General features: G+C 40.1%; 1 protein-coding gene across 2 annotated transcripts in view; it reads right to left on the bottom strand.

Moving 5' to 3' along the window:
* The window catches only part of LOC113009193 (SLIT-ROBO Rho GTPase-activating protein 1-like), a 48469-nt gene that overhangs the window by 5624 nt on the left and 21720 nt on the right, over nt 1-21125 (bottom strand). The window contains exons 4-22 of one of the 2 annotated variants that reach the window (XM_026147374.2): nt 20373-20480; nt 17674-17736; nt 15611-15808; nt 15193-15321; nt 14635-14856; nt 14400-14501; nt 12187-12384; nt 11591-11675; nt 11465-11492; nt 11320-11353; nt 10284-10344; nt 8979-9056; nt 8750-8884; nt 7554-7659; nt 5517-5741; nt 4346-4425; nt 3785-3986; nt 2248-2379; nt 1184-1517 (exon numbers count right to left, since the gene is read on the bottom strand). In XM_026147374.2, the coding sequence (XP_026003159.1) occupies nt 1184-1517; nt 2248-2379; nt 3785-3986; nt 4346-4425; nt 5517-5741; nt 7554-7659; nt 8750-8884; nt 8979-9056; nt 10284-10344; nt 11320-11353; nt 11465-11492; nt 11591-11675; nt 12187-12384; nt 14400-14501; nt 14635-14856; nt 15193-15321; nt 15611-15808; nt 17674-17736; nt 20373-20480 (2520 nt within the window). Of the gene's footprint in view, nt 1-1183; nt 1518-2238; nt 2380-3784; nt 3987-4345; nt 4426-5516; nt 5742-7553; nt 7660-8749; nt 8885-8978; nt 9057-10283; nt 10345-11319; nt 11354-11464; nt 11493-11590; nt 11676-12186; nt 12385-14399; nt 14502-14634; nt 14857-15192; nt 15322-15610; nt 15809-17673; nt 17737-20372; nt 20481-21125 lie in introns of both variants that reach the window. The other variant, XM_026147373.2, reaches the window with a different exon arrangement.

The following is a 21125-nucleotide window of genomic DNA, read 5'->3' on the forward strand; positions in this document are numbered from 1 at the left end:
TTATCTGCCAAAAAACGTATTCATTCAATTTAGCACAGTTCATTTAAATCAACTTAATTAAAAAGACAATTTATTTGAAAGTTTAATAAATCCACATTTTTCCAGAGTGTGAGTAATCATGGTAAAAGTAATTATCTCAGTATTGGCCAGAGAAAATGACTTTTTACTCTGAAACAAACCATTTTACCTCCTCTCCTTTAAATGTGCTTTTTTCACTATTGGCTGCCCCTCACAAACAGAGCTAAGAGTACAAAAAACTGTCTGAATGAGAGTGTTGTATTAAAAGCCAAACACACACTCACAGTTTGGAAGGTAGAGTCTTAAGTCGAACTGTATCTTTCTGTAGTAAATCATGAAAACCTCTGACTGAATCTTGAGACAAATAACGTAACAGATAAGATTTTACTTTTTTAAAAATAACACAAATATATTATTTCTGCATGATTTATCACTTTCTGGAACCTGTCGGTGTTCTGACTTAACATGGAAGCATTTCGACCTCAAAGAAGACCCCCATTCACTTTCGCCTCCAGTTTAAAACGGCCCCTAATGATGTCATACAGAGCAAGAGTAGAAAAAAAACTGCCTGAACCAGAGTGTTTCGTTCACAAGGATTGCTTCGCATACGAGGACCTCATGATTTGAATTTTGTCTAAATATTAGAGAAATTAAGAAACAGCAAACTTTTTGAAGGAGTAAAAAAATCCAAGTAAAATTTCTAGAAAACTGAAACCACAAATTTAGAGCTACTAAAGAATTTATAGTGTGTCACAAGAAGGACCAGTTTGAAGCAATTCGATATAAAATCCCTTAAAGCTTTTTTATTTTTTTGCTGTCCAGAACTGGGTTGTATTTTCTCCCACTGGCGACACTGTGAGAAGCATGGAGCTCACTCAAGAGGCGTTGTGGTACTACTGTGATTAAAATGGATGTGTCATTGTTGCTGTTCAGATTTGGCAGAGTCGTAGCTGAGAATTTTTAGAGTCTGATACCATCAGTGTCACTTGCTCACTGATATATAAAAGTGTTACTCAACCGTGGATTTAGGATTTCAATCAGAGATAGTTAGGTGAATTTCTGCTGTCTGTTTTCAGATCCCCCTCCAGTCTGGTGACACCTGCATGCAATGAAAACAAAGATTTTTTTCAATATTCATCTCACGTTACATGTTTTCTAGGCGTACCTGTGCCAGCGCGTCGGGGTCGAGAGCTCGGGATCGATGGGAGTCTCCAAAGCCATGCTGCCCGCTGTTGGAGCGTCGTATAGGTGTGTCCTCCGGCCTCCGCAGAGAATCGTGTCGGCTGACCGTCATGGTCACAGCTGCAGAGCGGCGGCGGCGCTCCGGGCTGTCTAGGGGCGGGGTCAAGCCCTGGCCCCGTCCTAGCAGCAGGTCCCTGGGGCTGAAGTGACCCGTCACCGGAGGAGAACTGCGCTCCATCACGCCTCCGTTCCCGTGGTTGTCGTTAGAGCGACAGAGGGGGCGGCGGAATAAACCATCAGTTCGCTTCCTCCTGTGGCTGTCAACAGGAAGTGTAAACAGCATTAACTCAGGTAGAATGAAACAAATCATATTCAGCAACTACTGAACTACATGCTATCTTCCCTTTGGAGAACCCGCAAGCTCGTCTCTGCTTGTACCAAAGCTTCTCTCATGTTATTTTTAAACTCAAATAATTAAACAGCTTTGTGGATTTTATAAATTCAGCTACTTATATGTAATACTTAAGTGACGCTTCAAGTTTTCGAGTTTTACAAAAGTCCAGTTTGTATAAATCTTTACGTAACTGCAGATGAACCAGGAAATCATGGAAATGCTCCCATTTTTATTATACACATTAGCAGCCGATAGGTGATGGCGTTAGGTGTGGGGGTTTTGTGTTTGTTTGTTTTTAAAAGAGTCCAACATAAAAAACACAAAATTTTATGCAAAGTGTTAGAAAGCTTTCGGTCTAAGAAGCATGTCCACATAATCACACTGGTACTGAAGGCTTTTTAAGCCTCTTGCACAGATTAACTTAGCCACACTTGGGCTGCCTTCCTTGACGTGTTGTGAGGAATGACTACGAATAAAATAAAAGGTGTCTGGAGTCTGCAGATGGGGAAACTGGTCACATGAGAACAGCTGTGACACCAGCGTGATGAGATCCGCAGGTATTTTTAGAGGTGAGAGAACAGGATGGGCTTAAAACACGCCGCAGAAAATCCTCCCAGGTGTCATGATAATGAAAGGTGTCTTACATGACAGACCTGTTGTAGGTCTCTGGAGGTCTCATGTCGGTCGGGGAGCTCAGCTCGCTCCTAGACCGCTTATCGTCGGTGCTGCTGCTTCCTCCGTCGCTGTCGGCTTTCTGACTGAGTGTGTCTGACATGGCGTCGGCCCTGAAGACACAGACTCTCAATCAGGAAAAATCACTCTGGAAACTGGAGAGCTGAACTAGCACAGCGCACCAATCATCAATTAACTGATCAATAGTATGTGGTTAGTGACTGCCTCGGCCCAATCAGTCTGTTAATCAACAAGGTGTACAATCCAGTGAGCGGCAATCCAGACAAATCCATCACTGCAGCTCTTCAATGAGGCCATCGAGCCACTTATGCTAACAAGAACTTCTACAAAGAAAGATTTCAACTCAAAACTACGACTAAACTAAACCGTTTACACACACAATGCATCCCCTTTGTTCTTGCTCTTGTATTGGAAAACTGAAGATAAAAACTAGGTAAATACGAATATTAAAAATGCAAATAAGACACTAAACATCTGTCTATGTATATCTATACACATATGTCCATATAAATTGATATCTATGGAAAACAGAAATACTTATACTAAAATAAAGCTTGAACCAAACTGAAATATTTTGAAAAATATTTTGAAAAATGCTTGAGTAAAATTAAACTTTGCAAATAGTTTATGCTGTGATAACATTACACTGTAATTTTATAAAATGTGAAACGGAAGTGAAGGCTAAATTATGTCTAGGAAATATGTAGGAAATAAAAATAATTATACTATTTTTTGTAATTTTTTCCAATCATCTCATGTGGTATAATATACATGTTACATCGTGACGATGCGGCACAAAGAAATGCAAATGAATTTAAAATGCTCTTGTTCACGTACACGCTGTATATAAACCCCCAAATTCTCAATGTAATGTTTTTATATCAGAATATTATAAATTATTACGCGAATAAAAAAATGAAACAAAAATGAATCAAGTGTTAAAAAATTTAATGCCCTTCCCTTTCTTCCTCATTCTGATCCTGTCTACATGCCTAATCTCTACATGCTAAATGCACTGAGCTGCTGTTGTGTGATTGGCTGATTAGACATCTGCATTAACAAACTGTGGAACAGTTGCGTGTGTATTTATAAAAACAATTCTGGTCACATTTAAGATGTAGCCACACAAAAAACCCCTGAATGCATTGGCATTATTATCCTGTAATTTAGCAAAATCATTAAAAAGTAGATAAACAGTACAACATATGCAATTCTGAATACTGGCATGAACTCAATAAACGACAACAGTTTTTGTAATTTATAAACGATATTTTGCAGTTTTATGAGGACGCAAACCAAAAAGAAGCATCATTTCAGAAGCCTGCAATCAGGAAAAAAATCAAATACATTTGTTTAAGTGAAAAAACACAAACTGAAAATCATTGTTTTCTAAACATTTTAGCACATTTAATGATGGACTTTGATTATTTTATGGATTTGAGTATTTTCAGACTGTGCTGCAGCTTTTTTAACTTTGTGTTTTTGATGTGTACAAACCATCTCGGGCTGTGCACTCGCCTGTCCTTCACCACGATGTACTGATGAGGCACCAGGCCGTGGTTGCCGTTGTGCCGGCCCTCCCACCAGTCATGTGACGCGCGCTGGAAGAGCTGTAGGGAGGCTCCCTTCTTGAAGGAGAGCTCGCGGCCCGACCGGCCCACGTAGTCGAACCTCGCCACCGCCTCCACAGCTTCACCCTCTGCCAAAGAGACAGAGAGAGAAAAGAGGAGGAGGTGAAGATAAGAGCCAAACATCGAACTGCAGGTGAACCTGAACTTGTCAATCAACAGTCCCTTAGGCTTTGTTCCGCCCACCGCTCCACCAATCAGAAAAGAGCTTTAAAAAGAGTCTTTTCTATTAATTCAGATGGAGAGATGGGGAGGAGGGAGGGGAGGCTGGGTGGGGTGTGGATGAAAGGAGGGAAGGAGAGTGGTGGTAGTGTCTCCATGGCTGCTGTTGCCGTAGCAACCACTCTCCAGCACCACCACCACCACCACCACGAGGGAGTACGAGTATGGGAGTGTGGGCGATTGCGTGAAGGTCAGGGGTCATGCGTACCCTCGTCGCTGGTCTGGGTCTCGGTGCCGGCGTCGGGCTCGGCCTCCTCCAACGCTCCCGGCTCGCTGAACGGACTCTCGCTGTGGGAAGAAGAAGCAGCAGATTGACACACACCCGTCCATTCAGTGTGGGAACAAAGGGAGAAACACGCACAGCAGGAGGCGAGCCCGCTCATTGGAGTCTGAGGACGTTTACGGCTACAGTAGAATGTCAAGATTCAGAAGATGGTGGGAAAAGAGAAGCTGTAGGAGGTTTCCCACAGCAGAAGGATTACTGTCTGCTCCAACACCTCGTGTTCCTGACAGGCTGCCAGGTGTCTGCTCAAACTAACAGCTCAATTTATTCAAAGGCCCCACCCTGCAGTTAACCTTTATTTATATACATTAAACACCATTAAAAGAATGCAGAATTTCCTATAAGAAGTTCCTCTTTGCAGTACATGTAGTGATATAGATAGATCTACTGCTGAGTTACTGTGACAGTAAAGGAAACCTAAAATGTTCTGGTTCAGGTTCTGCAGGGTGTTTCTTTCTTTGCCCTTTTAAGGAGCTCTGAAGTATTTTCCTCTGTTTAAAATAGCTTAAAGAGTTATCAACGCAAGCTGAACCACAGCCAGACTGTACTTTGGTGTCATTTTTACTTCCAGCAGCAGTGGGACATAAGGTAAAGCCTGTGGAAATGAAGGAAAGCTAAAAAGAAATATTAGACATTAAACAACTGCACACATCTGGAGACATCTCTACACACCCAGTGGAAAAAAAAACATCTGCCCCCTTGTGGTGAAAGCTTTAGTTAAATCCTGCAGAGGTTCATTACAGAAGGTACCTTTAAGAAGATTTGTTGTGTTTATTCTTGATGAACATCAGAATTATTGATGTCCCCGTGAAGTGCGGGTCATACTGCATGATATCAATGTGTGATTTATTTCTGCATTTTGAATTAAAGGTGAAATACCAGGGAACACGTGGTTGAAACTGTCAAAGTAAGAATTTACCAAAATATCAGAAATGAAACAGTTAATCTGAAAACATTAAAATATAAAAACAAAATTCAAGGCTGGCGAAGAAATGGGCATATAGAGGTCTTAAATCCTGTTTTGTTTTGTTATTAATAACATAAATGAATTTAATTTCCAACAGAGCGTAATAAAGGATAACATCCTGATGCTCACCAGTACTGGTCTCCAGTCATACACTTCTCATACACTGGGCCGGGCATCTCCTTGGTGTCGGGGAAGATGTTGTCATGGTGCAGGATGACCGTTTTGATGACCTCATTTACGTGTGCCTGGCAGGCCACCTGGTCCAGGGTCTCCGGTGTCGGCAGTAGGGTGGGGCCGAACACAATGGCCAGGTTTCCAGCATCCATCATGTTCTCATCGTTGTACTGGGAAAGGCTGCAGAAACGTGGGCAATGTGGCCAAACTTTACTTGTTTACAATTAAACTGTTAATTATCAAAACTGAGAGAAACACTGAATTTAGAAATTTAAAAAGTATGACTCCTTTATTAATGTTTCACTGTACACATGTGTCTAAATATTAGAAATATGGCTCTGAGGAGCAGTGAGGAAAAAGAAAAGTGAGCACTAAAAAGACTGTAAACAATTTTCCTCATCTGTCTTAAACTGACATTATTTTTATGGAGTCTAGTTTGAGAAGTAAAGGGAACTATAATTTTCCCTGAAATAAAATATCAAATCTTGCTTAAATAATAACTGTTTAAAATGAGACTTTACTAAAATAATTGCCAATTAAACTTCTGTCGATTAAGTGATTGATCACCATTTCGCTCTAATTGAGACCTACAGTGGCACAACAGTAGGTTTCTCACGTAACCATGGTTCTCTGATACTTAATAACAACATAAAATCGTGATTTTTTTTCTGACTTTTTAATCAATAAAAGTTTTCTTCTTTTTGTCTGAATAACAGTTCACACCTTAAAATACCGAATATACCTTCAGATAAGACAAAGAAAAACCACAAATGTTTTTGTTTGGTATTGCATTTTAAGCATTTTTGATGCTTAACTATGACTCACCAGATTAATTGTGCAAAAGTCAGTTTTACACTTCTGTGTTGTTTGCTGGTTTCAAAAGGTGACAAAGCAATTTGTAGGTTTTGATTCATACACAAGACTGTAATGGAGAATACAATCTCTATGCTTTTTATTTATTTTTTAAATGGAGTCTGGTTTGAGAAGACAGCGTAAGAGTTCAGAAGTTAGTAGATTACTTACATAAAAGATTAAATAATAATTAAATAATTAAAGATTAGTTATTGATGTAACCACAGTTCTATGAAGTTTTATGAAAAATAATAAAATGATAAATTAAAATGAAACATAAATGTTTCTGAACTTCGAAGCAGCAGCCCCGAAACCTCAGAAATATGTAATTTATGATCACATGAGATTTATTAGGTTACTGCTTTATTTTTATTATTATTACTTGCAATGTTCTTTGCATTAATTTATAAAGTTTTGTAATTTTTTAGGCTTTGAAAACCTATAAAATAAATGCATCCAATGAATTTTTATAATTATTTTTAATTTAAAAAGGAAAAAAATCCTGTATTTTCTGAATTATTTTATTAAAGAATATTCTAATATCACCAAAAAGGTCCTAATATTGTTACTCTCTGCATGTTTTTTAACGTTCTCTCTTCTACTATGAAACCATGCAGCAAATTTCCTGCAAACTACGACTCCACAGCTCTTTATGTGATGCTCTGCTTTGCCTTATTATTTTAAAAAAGCTTGCCTTAATACAATATAAATACACTTCTAAAGCTAAAAGTCTGTATTCAATAAACTCTGGCATTTTTCCATTATTGCAGCTTTCATTTCAAATAGTGATTGAAATATCTTCTCTGCGCTCGACCGTGAAGCTCCTGGTTTAATAACACTGAAGCTGAATGCATTTCAGAGCCCTGCTAATAAACACACCAGTACATCACTCGCCTGGTACATCGCACCAGCTCATCACACTTCCTGTTCACACCTCCTGCCTCTCCATGCTGCTCTCTCATTCTATATTTATTTGAGAGGCTGCAGAAACAAAATGAGCTGTGTTTTATCATCTATACAAGTGTGCACTTCGAACCCTTTTCACTACAGGAGAGGCATCTCCCCACCCAGCTGGGAAAACACAAAAATGGGCAATTATCATAAATGTGAGGGCCCGGTTTTGTATAAGTGGATACTCACTGGTTCAGGAAGGCGAACAGGTAGCGCATCACCACCAGCGTCGCCCTTGGGACACCCAGCAGGATCTTACGGATACACTGCGCTCGCTCGTACAGGTTTTCTATCCCTGCAGCAGGAAAATGCACATAATCTAAAGTCATTATGAGTCCCTGAGACATCACGAGGTGTCTGTAACACGATGACACATCCTGAAACACGCCAGTCGGTGCCGCAGAAAGGGAAGCAGGCAGCTCCATGTCTCTGCTGTGGAGGGGATGGGTTTCAAAGAGACAAAGAGACACTAACGAGAAACAAAGACGAGGAAACCGAGAGGGAAAGTGACTGCGTGTGGGCTGAATAGATAGACAGAGATTCATGCTGAGCTTCACCGCAGCAGATGGAAGCTGCACAAACGGTTCAGACTCAAGTGTTAAAGCAAATGAAAGTCGAGCTTCACAGACAATCACTTGATTTGAACATTTCACTGGGACACAAATAACCAACTGTTGGATCTTTTCACATTTCACTGCATCTACACCACCCAAGTTAGTTGGAGCTCTGCATAACTTCATCCACTATGTAGCTTGTATAGGTTATACTTGTTCGCCATGTGCAACAAGTATATGCTAGCATCTAGCAACTAGTGCATGTCATCTAGTGTTATGAAGGTCCATCCCAAGCTCTTTCAGGATTTTTTTAACTAAAAGAGGGACATTGTCAATAGCACTTTAATAGTGCTTAATGAAAGTGCTTTAATTAAGCACTTTTTATAGGTAAAAAGTGCTTAATTAAAACTTTACATTTTTAATTAACCTCCTGTTAGGAGTGATAGTTGGTCATATTTTCCCATGCTTTCTCCTAAAAACACTGCCTGCTTCATCAGTGAGAATGATAATGTGGTTAAGCTATATTTGACAAGAGTTGAACGCCATTAAGTGGCAAAAACACACTGAAATTTGACCAAAGTTCAGTCAAGAGAACATCCAAAATGAGCCCATCCACAGGACAAGGTCAGTGGTTTGGATTATTTGCTATGAAAAAGTCCCGATCCTTAACTTAATATAAACATCCTAATATTAATATCAAATCTTTGTGATTCTTTTCTGAATCGTTAACATATTCGGTGGATTTTTGGTTGCTCTGTGATCAAACCATTTCTTTTACATTATTTTTCTGTTTTTATCATGAATGATTCAGTCTGTCTATGCAGTACTTACTGACGCAGGAGATGAGGTCATTGAACCTGTCCTTGGGAAACAAAGGGTTCTCCAAACCCCTGAAGTAGAGCTTCAACACTCCAGCCACAGAATTAATGTCATGGTTGCTTTCCTCGTCAATCAGCGGATCGTTACCTGCATGAGAGGCAGAAGAGAGAAATCCTCAAATACAAGTTTGCCGGCGTACTTATCACATGACAGTCGAGTTATCTTCCCGTTGACCTCTCACCTCTTTCAAACGAGTTCTTGATGTCATTGACCTCCACTTGTGATCCTGATACCCGGAATATGCCTTGATGCTGAAGACCTGTTGGGAACAGCAGAGGGATGGAGGTTGCACATAGTCACAGTCTAAGCCTAGCAGATCTGTCCCAAATGCTGAGAAACAAACGTTGACATAAGTTGTAGTATGAACACTTGCTAGTTTTTTATGGCGAAGTGCCAAAGACTGATTTATATATTGATTTAACAAGATAAAGTACTAATCAATGCATGAATCTTGTAGTTCATATGCCTACTGACCACTGACCACATAGAAATTGTAGTTGATAACAGAGGGATGCTAGTAGCTAGCTTCAAAAGCTATTTATTAGCCATGTGACACCAATGCCTTGGAAGCAATGCCTAGTTGATAGTATTGGATTGCTAGAGACTAGAGTAACATTCTGCCAAAAACTGGTGTTAGTTAGGATTGTAGTTCTTAATCTAGAATTGGTAGCTGCCAACTTGGGCTACTAGGTGCTATCCTAAGGATCTAATGATGAGTTACATCAGTTGCATATTCAGTAGGCGGCCAAGAAGTCACTGCTGAATAAACAACACAATCACAATGTCTATGAACTCTTGGGTTGGACTGTTTCGTGCATTTCATAGGCAGACAAAAAGAGCTTTTATTCATGGTCTCTATCTGTTATTTTGCTATTGATTACTTAAAATGTAAAATATATCACGATATGAATATTTGAGTACATTTTATTTTACATGCCACCAAAAGTACATTGTAGAACACACCATGTTGAGTATGAGGCTAAATTCAGTTTTATAGCATAATTACAAAAAAATGATTATCAGCTGCAGCTTGGGAATGACTGAATTAAAATGAAATCACTGTTTTGTACTTGTTCAGCTGTCAGGGGCTGGCTGTGATGCAGTTTTGTTGTTTGCAGAATGAAGAGAGTGAAAGGATGCCAACACGAGAGTTTGACAGTTAAGATTTAGGCGGCTTTATGTGATCAACAAAAAAGGATTTAACTGCCTCCTGCAGCACCGTTCACAATGTCCCTCTTTTAGTTTATAAGTGTAAAACACCTCTGGACAGCCCACAAATACACGCAACAACATTTCTGAACCAAAATTATAGCTGATGGAAAGCAGGAAGAAGGACTGCAGTACATTAAATTCATACCTTCCAGTCGTTTTCTTTGCTGTAACTAACAAACGCTTCATCCCTTTCTCTAATTTAGCCCTTCATCTGTCAGCATCAGCCACTACAGCATTTATTTCACATTGTTTAAAGCTGAAAAGTGACACTCACCATGTAGGTTGATGTAGCGGATGCAGCTCTCCACAAGCAAGGGTATGGCTTTGGTTGAATCCTACAAAAACGCAATTGGAGTGCAGAGTATTTTTAATTTTGTTATATTTATAAGATTCTTGAAGATCTTTTTCATGTACATTAATGTATTATGTGTAGACAGGTTGTGGACATGCACCAATCAACAGACATGCAAAAACATTACATTTATATGGTATATCCCTTGATTATGAGATTAATGGCTCACCATAGCAGAAAAGAGAATTGTGGTGTAAATTGCTTTATTATTGTAAAACTCGCGGGGTGGCTGTAGCTCAGGTGGCAGAGCAGGTCAGCCACTAATCAGAAAGTTGGTGGTTCGATCCCAGGCTGCCTGCTGGCTGCATGCCGAATATCCTTGGGCAAGATACTAACCCCATGTTTTCCTACTGGGTAGCTTGCCATCACCAGTGTGTGAATGGGCGGATGACTGAACGTGTAAAGCGCTTTGGGGTCCTTAGGGATTGAGTAAAGCGCTATACAAATGCAGGCCATTTACTAACATGTTTATGTTTGAAATGTAGTTTTTGCTGTGTTACATTAATACACTGATATTACTACTAATGTTTTATGATCGATATTGTGTGTGCAGCTTCACTGTCCTGCTATCTTTTAAGCCAACAATTGATCAAAAAGTATGCATAAAAAGTTCAAGAAGTTATCTTTCCTGCCCCGAGTAATGTCTGACATGGTGCAGGTGCAGGGACGGGTAATACTATGGGTAAATGAATCCTAAAAATGAGTCATTATTGCTTCTTAAGCTTGCTGTTCTGAGGGCAACATTAATACACTTTCATTGCATTGTAGATGACAACCTTATTTATATTGCTAATATTTCTGCTTATTGGTTACACTCCTCTGGGCTTTCAAATCCAAATTGTAGCCTTTGACAAATTAGCAGATTGCGCTGCTGATATCTTGCATTGACTACTGTTGAGGAGAACATGAACCCCCCACCTCCCCAAATCCTCAAAACCTGGATGAGGTCAAACTTTACCTGGTGCTTGCTGTGGGAGTTCTTCCGCCCACGGCTGAAACACGTACAAAAAGGAGAAAGAAAGCAAAAGATGAGAGTTTTAGAGAGCCAAAGCACAGCAAAGAGATACAACACTTATTATCGATGCGACAGGAAAGCACCTTACCTTGTAGTCAGCAGTTCAGCTTTGTATCCTGCAAGAAAAAAAGGAGAAGATTTAAAAGTGAAGAAATGCTGATCAGAGTCTGTCTGACAAAGTACAAGACTAAAGAAGACTGAGAGAGACTCTTACCCTCTGCCAACGCTTTCTTTAATATATCGTGTTTAGCCTGAAGTTTGGAAATAAGATTACTTCCCTCCAGGTACTCGCGGAATTTCTGAATATAGGAAATCACATAAATGACAAACACAAAGGCTAAATTATACAAACTAAAATAAAGTATGAGTATGCAGAATGCAGTGATTACAATACACACTGTACATTAGTGCAAGTAAAGCAGCTAAAAGCACAATGAACTTCACATTGAATCATCTAGTAAGCGAATGTAGAGACACCACCAGAAGATAGACGAATCTGAAATTTAAAAAATGTCATAAATTAATAAAAAAAAGCAGGACAGCATTTTGTGGTGTTATAAAGGAAACTACGTTAACAAAACACTAATATAGAAATCTAAAGTATAACTGTATTCTGCAGCTGTAACAACTTATTTGAAATCTGATTTATCTGACTAACTGTAGTCTGTTTTGGATGTCATGCCACCGTTTACTCTATACTTATTTAATATTTGCTACTTTCAAAACCGACCTTCATCTAATATGAGTAACTTGGGGTGAAAAACAGTGTCAAATAAAAAAAAAAAAACAAATCTGCTCTGCTGGGCTTACAGAGAAGTAGAAGAGCTCGGTCTCCTGCTGGTTCGCCCGTCTCTTGGCCAGACTGGGTTTGTTCAAGTAGCCGTCCGACACGCTGGACTTCACCGACTCGGAAGACGGGCTGTGGGTGAAGCTCTGGGAGACGTCAAAGTCATCCAGCACCGTCATGTCCTGCAAGGTGGTCAGAGTTGCACCCCAGGTCTTCTTCACCTGAAAGGTGGCAGAAAAGTGGAACAGCATAGTAAGTATCCACGTTACATGTTACTCTCAATATGAGGTCCAAAGAGATGTCAGTGAAGATAAGGGAGGCCATCATTTGGCTGAAAACCCAGAATAAACCTATCAGTGAAACTTTAGAAGCCATCAAATTAATGTACTGGTCAGCTCAGCATCACAAAAAATTCCTGAAAGACCACAGACGACAACTATAGTGCATCATGACAGAATGATTTTCATTGTTAATCAAAACAACTTCACAACATTTAACAAAGTCAAAAAACACTTTTGAAGTGGAAGGCAGATCACTGTCAAAGTCTACAATCAAAAGACACCTTCATGAATATAAATACAGAGGATTTATGATTTATGACAAGGTGCAAACCACTGGTTACACTCAAGGAAACATCTGAAAGAGCCTGCTCAATTCTGGAATAAAAGGAGAAACTGAATCAAGGTGAATTTGTATCAGAAAAGTATGGAAAAGGGGAGAAACAGCTCGTGATCCAAAGCATACCACATCATCTGTCCGACATGGTGGCGGCATCGTTATGGCATGAGCCTGTATGGCTACCAGTGGGACCAGACCACTAGTGATAGAAGCAGCAGGATGAAATGTGAAGTGTACAGAGCTGTACTCTCTCCTCAGATTTGGCTGAATGCTGCAAAACTGATCAGACAGAGCTTCTCAGTGCAAATGGATAATGAACCAAAGATAAAGAAATGCGATATTCTGCAGTAAAGGTCATGCAGAGCATCTCAAGGGAGCAAACACAGCATTTGGTGATGTCTGCTGGTCTACTGGACTCGAGTTTTTCTACCGATATTAAATGGAAGAGCAACTTTGTAAGATCTGAACACATTACTCAGTCTCAGCACAGCTCCATGGATCAATGCATCTGAATTACTGTCATTTTTTTATGGGCGTGGCTTTGTTTTCAAAAATGCCTAAGGAGGTGCAGTGTTTACATATGCTACATATGCAAAGAGTGTTTATATTTACAGCAAGAGTAATGAGTCTATGAGTGTTTTTAATTTGTGTTTGTGTGGGTTGTAAGCCGCTGAGATGTGCAGATGCAGCTCATTAATCCAGACTCCTTCAGCATTTTTATGCCCTTCGGGGTGAGTTAACAGCTGCCCTCTGTGCACAACAACAGCGAGGACACCGGCAGTCTGCAGCACCACACAGCTATCAGATGGTTCAACTTTATTTTTAGAGGCTACATATGCCACATTATCACCCCATTAAATCTGTATAAATTACCATAACTTTGTGCAAAGTTTATAACTGTTAGAAAGTTATTAATAATCAATGAGGGGTTTTGGCCACTTTTACCAGAGTCTCTATGTTGTTTTAATTTCTAAAGCTGGAGCTAAATATCTCAGATGGACAACAGGACAGATTAGTGCAAACATCAAGTAAATTTGTGTCCACAGTGATGATATTTTTTAGCAGCTCAAAGAAATCTGTTGTTGAACTTACTGGTAGGCACTTTCTTGATCAGCGCTTTAAGAAGGATTAGGGGAAAAAAATAAGAAAAAGAGGTAACTTCCTGTACATGAGATGAGACCATAAAAATAAACACAAAAATGTGAAGTCTTAGTCCAAATACCAATAAGTGCCCCAGGTATTATTGGGCAAATCTGCAGTTCTCTTTTAGCAACGAATGATGGTGTTGACTCAGTCTCAGGTCCACCTTATATGGGCCAGATTTCAGGTGAGTTATGTCATCTTAGCCAACATTAACACTTGCAGTAACACATATCAGGCACAGATGACTTTTGAGCCACATTACAGCTCTAACTGCACCATAACGGTCAAAAATATTCCAGATTAAATTCTTCCATCTGGGATTAAACATTAGATCAGCTTCTGTGTGGGCCTACTGAAGTTGCTTAGAAAACATGGCTTATAAACCATCTTAGTGTAGTCCTAGTTAGTAACTCAAAATAGAGTTAATGTCAAAATGGTTTTCCTGAGTTTTATGAGGTGTACTTGTGTGTCTGACCTCCTCATTTTCTATCTTCAGAGACGCCAGGCGGGTCTGAAGCTGTGTGAGGCGGAGGCTGAGCTCAGACTGGACCTGCGGCTGGGAGGTGATCTGGGCCACCTGGTATGAAACAAAAAAGAAGACAATTGGAAAATGGCTGTTCAGAGGTCTAAATTCTCTGTGGTGAACATTTAAATTTAATAATATGTGTCAGACTCTTATTTTGAAAGGACATAAAGAGGGGCAAACTGACTGTGTCGCCCATGTGGGCCTGGAAGCTGAAGTTCTGTGGGGGGCAGAAAGCAGTGGGGTAGAGATCAAGCAGACGCTGCCTGTCACGGGCAGGGTCCAGGCCCTCCACAGCCCCCTCCAGGACCTCCAGACCCGCCCTCCTGGAGGCTTCAAGGCTCAGTTCAGCTGACAGGTAGGTCCTCAGTGCCCGGCTCAAAGTGGAGTGGTACCCAAGGTCACAGCACTGAAACAAAGATGGGGATTTATTCACGAGAGGGAAAAGACCGCATGTATTTTGTAGAAATTGGTGACGTTTATTAAGAGAATTAAGAGTTGCAAGGCAATTCAAGTACTACCATAGTTTCAAGTGTAATAGATGTAACATTCGCCATGGGAAAAATCTAAAGGAATTTTATTCCTATTAACAGAGGCCCTAAAAATAATCTCATAAAAGCTCTCTCCATACATTTTAAAACTGCCTTTAAACAAACAAATTCCTATTTAGGCTTACAAACCTAACAACCTTTTTAAGTGATGAATATAAGGTTTGAGCCACAAATACACTCTGTAATTTACTCACATCTATGATATCGGGCAGGTCGTGGATATAGTATTTGAACACCGAGGCGTTGGTGGCCTCCAGAGTCAGCAGATACTCATTTCTGGCTTTCACGGTCTTCAGTTTGTTCTCTGAGTACTTTGCCTTCCTCTAGTAAAGAAACAGACATAAAGAAGATTAAATGGTTGGTTTCTGGTTCTTGTGTACCGATTCCCCTCGTTTGTTCTGCAAATGCGATCAACAAGAAGAAAAAAATAGCTTTCATAATTAGTCCTTTCTGCTTTCAAGTCATGTTGAAATCAAGAAGTGGAAAGTATTAGGATTACATAAAGAAAGTATCTCATTCTAAAATATCTCATGCAGGAACAGGTTACCCATCTGGTTGCTTTGGATGACACCTGAGAGGAAACACAGTCTCCTTTCTCTATAAAACTGTTACCTTCTCTCTCATTTTCTCCATCTTGCGGGCGGCGTTGCGTCTCTGGTGGCGCTCTTCTATCCGCAGGCCAAACACAGGCTCCACCCCTCCGCCAGTCCCTGACACGCCCTTCACGCGCCCCTCCTGCCGCTCCGCCTCCCGCAGCTTGGTTTCTGCGCTGATCGTCTCCGCGTGGTACATATGATATGTCTTCATCACCTAGGCAACAGCAGCCCATAATAGCCCAATCAAATAGGAAAACAGCAGTGCGCTGCAGCCGGGGTCGACTGTCTTTTTTTTTATCCCCCCAAGGTTATCAGCGCTGCTCTAATCTGATTTCTATTGTTTGGACAAGGAGCTTTTAAGGCCAGCGCTCTGACCTGAAGAAAAACCTGATAATTGGCAGCCAACAGGAGGCAGACTTTTTACTTTAAAGCAGGCTAGAAGGATAACGTCAGACAAAAAGCAGAAGAAAAAATGAATGGATGAGAAATGTGAGGCAGAAAGGACAATTTTTGCATTTATAAAGGAAGCTCTCAGAGCTGTGAAAAGAAGCCACTGACTTTGCTTTGACAGTTCCCTGTTACTACCATTAAAGGAACCTATTCTGCTCATTTCCAGAACCATATTTTCATTCTTGGACTCGAATAGCTCTGCAGGGCGGTGAATCAACTCTGAATCACTGCTCTGCAGCCCCTCATCCTCTGGAACTGCCGTATAGGCTTCTTTCCTCCTTCAGCCAGCTTTCTCCTGATTGGCTCCTCATTGTTAAAAAAACAGTTGGAACAGCAGGTGGGTGGGGCTTTCTGAGACAACCACATTAGGAATATCTGCTCTCTATGACACCACACAAATCCAAGAGTAGAAAAAACCTGGCTGAAACCTATTTTTTTGCTCACTGTGATTAATTGCACATGCACTGACTTCATTATTTGTAACTCTGGCCATGATTTAAATGAACATTCAAAAGACAGGAAAGCAAAAGCATAACAGGTCCTGTTTACCTGTTTAAAGCATTGAAAACAAAAAGCTTTAGACAGAAAAACTGTAATGCCAGCTAATGTTTGAAAGGTAGCATCTACTAATGTGTGAAAAACTGCAATGAATCATTTTTGATAACTGGAAATGAGGCTTTTGAAGTGGCCCACTCCTCTTTAAAGAATTGTTTTAATTCAGCCACATGGGAGGGTTCTCCAGCATAAACTGCGTGTTTAAGGTCATGCCGAAGTATCTCAGTCTGATTCCAGACTATGTCTAGGCCACTCCAAAACAGCTTTTTTTTTGCAGCCAGAGGTGAACTTGCTGCTGTCTTTCGAATCGTCCTGCTGCAGGACCCAAGTGCCCTTGAGCTTCAGTGCACAAAATTATAGCTTCAGGATTTTGAGGCCGCAAACATAATTAATGGTTCTATCAGTCGTCCTGAAGCAGCAAAGCAACCCCAGACCGTCATACTACCACCATCGCCACAATTGACTGTTGGTATGATGTTCTTTTGCTGTGTTAATTTTATGTCATCTGAAAATGTATGTGGCAAATGTGGAAAAAAAAAACAAGCCAATTCAATTCAATTATATTTGTATAGCGCAAAATCACAACAACAGTTGCCTTCAGTGCAACCAGGCTCAAAGAGGGGCAGCCATCTGCTGTGACTGGTTGGGGGTGATGGCAAATGATTTGGAGTGACTAGGAAATCAGGAAGGGGGTAAATACTTTTTCACAGTGCTGAAGATGCAGAGGTGGGAGTGGGAGGGGCAGTTAGTGAGCCAACAAAAGACTGTCAGACACTTGCTGTTAGTGTATTTAATGTGTCATTTTTGTGCATGATTATTGTGCAACCCATTATTGAGGAATGACCCCAACACCAGCTATAACAGCTTTAAAAACCTGATTGAAATTTTACAAGAATCCTTCCTTGGTCTGGTTTTTTACTGCTTTATTACCTGATTAACCGTAAATGAATGAAATGTTTAGAAGTGCATTCTTTTCTTGTTGCATTTGTAGACCACATAAAAATGTGTTTAACACTAACACATTAAAAAACTTGTGTCTTAAAGCCTTGGAAGAATAACTTTTGTTCCACTTACGGTGTAAAGCTCATTCAGAAGCTTCATGAGGTCTTCCTGAAGCTGGAAGAGGATCTCCTTACTCTAAAGCACACAAATGAGAAGAGAAACCTGTTACCAGCATATTCTCAAATAAAGACATTCACAGATTTATGCACCATTTTAGAATTGTCTCTTTATACAATGACACTTACAGGAAACAATCCTCTAACAACTCACATCTTTTTGACCTGAATGATCACAACATTAACAAGCATAAGAAGGGCCCCGCCTACGTTTGAACCCAGGACCCTTTTGCTGTACTAAGTGCCAAGCCAGACGCATTATAGGTCGTTTGAATTTTTCTCTGTGTGAAAAGAAACCAAACCACAAGGAGAAAGCTCATCAACCGATTTGGACCAGAGTAAACAAACTTAATTCATTTTAACTCCTACACCCAGAAAAAAACAAATCCTCCGGACTTTGAGGTGATAATTCTCCTTTCATCCACTTCATACTCAAATACAAGCGGAGGTCACAACTGAGAGGTGATCCTGAATCTATGTTTTATTTTATACGTAGTTTCTCTGAACTCCTTTATAAGTTTGCTAAAGAAAGTACTGTATAAATTTATTATTATATTTTATAAATAGCCTAGTTTTGACTACTGTAATTAATAATGCTTAAATCACTTAATTTTTAAGGTAAAACATTTAAAAATTCACTTTTCCCGTGATACAGCTGCTTTTTATAGTTTTTCAGAGAACAGCTGCCCAATCACATTGTCACTTTATAAATTGTTAATATAAACTACGGATTATAGAAGTGGCTCTAAGCACAAGTACCTCAGTACTGTGCTCGAGTACAGCACTAAAGTACCATTAATGTATTTTTACAGTGCTGGAAACCATCCGTGTGCGCAGACCTCTGGGGTTGTTATTTTTTCATACGGCTTCTTTAAGTCGCAGAGTTGATTTTAATAAAAAGTAAAGTCAGTATTCCCCTGAGCTCTGCTGGAGTTTGGCAAATTAAACACACACACACTGGTGTACTTTTACCCGCCTCCAACTTTAGCTCGCCGTGTTCATTATTAATCTGGCTTCCGGCTCGTCTTTTATTCATGCTAACTAAAGTGCAGCTACTGCCAGCAGCTATAAACAGCAAGACCTCCATCACATCGCCGCGTCCTCTCAGAAACTCTCCTCTGAAGAGGAAGAGACAGACAGCTGAGTGGCCATGACAACACCGACAGCCCTGTGGCCATGGCGACAAGCTCAACTGATCTTTTCTCAGCGGGCGCTATGGGAACGGGATTCATCCATCCTGGGATTCCTCAGTCATTTAGCATAATGTAATATTAATGCTGCCACATAGCTCTTTCCCAAACTGCTCGGCTGTTTAATGCATGAGACAGAAATCCAGTCTGAGAGCAGGCAGCGGAGCGCGGCTTGTTTCATTTATGAATTCATTTGTTTGTGTGTGGTCAGATTCATTTATATATCTGCTGCTGTTCAGCCTGGCTGATGGATAACCACTGTTTCTGTGCAGGGGCACACACACAGTTGAGGGAGAGGCGCTCAGATCCTTTGCTTAAAGCAGCTGCTAATCAATATTCTGATGGCAATAAAGTATGAGCTGACGTGATGAAATTAATGAGAATGAACAGCTGAGCTGAGTTTCAGCTTGTTTTTTTGCTCTCAGACTCTGAGTTTGCTGTTTTTCTTCTGATAGTGTCTCAAAAACATTCTTAAAGGCAACTAGAGTGCATCAGTTTGTAAGTTGCATAAAATTTTGACCGAAAAGTCCTTTGATATTAAGGAAATGTAGCAATTACAGAAACATTCTAAGGAAAAACCCTTTTTTTGGAAATCATTTGAGTGAGATGGATACAGGTAGATAGACAAGGAGATAGTGAAAGTACCGTGGTCAAACGTTCAAAGTAACTGACAGTGCACAAGGCGGCTGAAGGAGAGAGTGCAGGCAGGGTGGAGTGGGTGGAGACAAGTGTCAGAAGTGACAGGCGACAGAGGGAAAGCAGCGAGAATGAAAGGAAAGGTTTACAAGATGGTAGTGAGACCTGCTGTGATGTTGGGTTTGAAGACGATGGGACTGACAAAAAGACAGGAGGCTGAAGATGATGAAGACATTAAAATCTTCAATGGGAGTGAGAATGCAAAAATAAATGTGAAGATTTGACTGGTTTCATCGGAATAATGTAACGACACAAGTCAGCACAACACTAACTTTTGTAGACCTTTCTGTTTTGTTTTTGATACTAACTCAAAAAAAACAACTGCTTATTGATCTAATGGTACTTCTTTAACTTCAGCTTAGAAGAATCCACTGTGGTGCTATTGTTACATATTGAATAAAAGTGAAAACTTAAAAGTTGTGTAACAATAATGTCCTAAAGACAGGAAATCGACTTTTCTGGTGCAGCAACAAACCTCATTCTGTCGTATGTAAAAAATATTCCTGCACTGATTTTCATTATTCTTAGATAAATAAGGTTTTTACGACATATCAACAGAAATATAATTATGAGACCAGGCTACATTCATTTATTTGACAAAGTAAACAAAATTAGTCTAAAAATGCTCCCGAGCAAATACATACAAAGCATTAAAAATAAAGACCTCTGTTCTTTTAGAAGTGGAGAAACCTTTACTAACAGACTAACACATGAAGGATATTTTGTTTGCATAAATATCAAAGTATATAGTGATGATAATCTTGCTCACCCTCTTCAGCAGGCGGGCCGAGTCCTCGCTAATGTGTGTGAGGCGGGAGATGACGTTGTTTAGGTAGAGGTCACTGAGGGTGGCATGGTCCTTACTCTCCCTCCTCACCTGGAAAACAGAGATTGGTATAAAAGAATGTAATAGTAATAATAATAATAATAATAATTAATAACAACAGTAGCAATAATAATTTACTAATAATAATAATCCTTGGGGAATTATACAAGATTCTGAGAACTATTCTATTCAGTGCAAAACTGTAGGTAAAAAGACTGAAAAAGAATAAGTGTATTTAAAAATAAATAAATGTGGTTTTAAAAATTATACAATGCATAAAAGCATTAAGGGCAGACACACATCTTTAGGACATGACTGGACTTAACGGAACGCCATTTCCTATAGAACAGCTATTGCACTCCTTTATTTACAGCAGAGTTCTGATGGTCCACGGGGAAGAAGCTGTTTTTAGCTCCGGCTCTTTATGTATCTGTACTGTCTGGTCTGTCTGGAGGCAGCAGGTTGGACAAGTGCAGTCCAGGGCGGGAAAGGTTTTGCATTATTTTCTTTGCCCTGCTGAGATACAGAGAGCTGGAGATGTCCTCTAGAAAGGGCAGCTGATGCTTCTCTGGGTGGTGCTGATAAACCTCTGCTGTTACCACACTGTGATGCAGTACACTCTCAAAGTGGAGCGTTGGAAGGCCACCAACAGTTTCTCCCTCTGTGTAGTTCCTTCAGAGCATTCTCAGTAAACCT

This window comes from Astatotilapia calliptera, chromosome 17 (assembly GCF_964374335.1).
Source record: "Astatotilapia calliptera chromosome 17, fAstCal68.1, whole genome shotgun sequence".
In the NCBI taxonomy this organism is placed as follows: Eukaryota; Metazoa; Chordata; class Actinopteri; order Cichliformes; family Cichlidae; genus Astatotilapia; species Astatotilapia calliptera.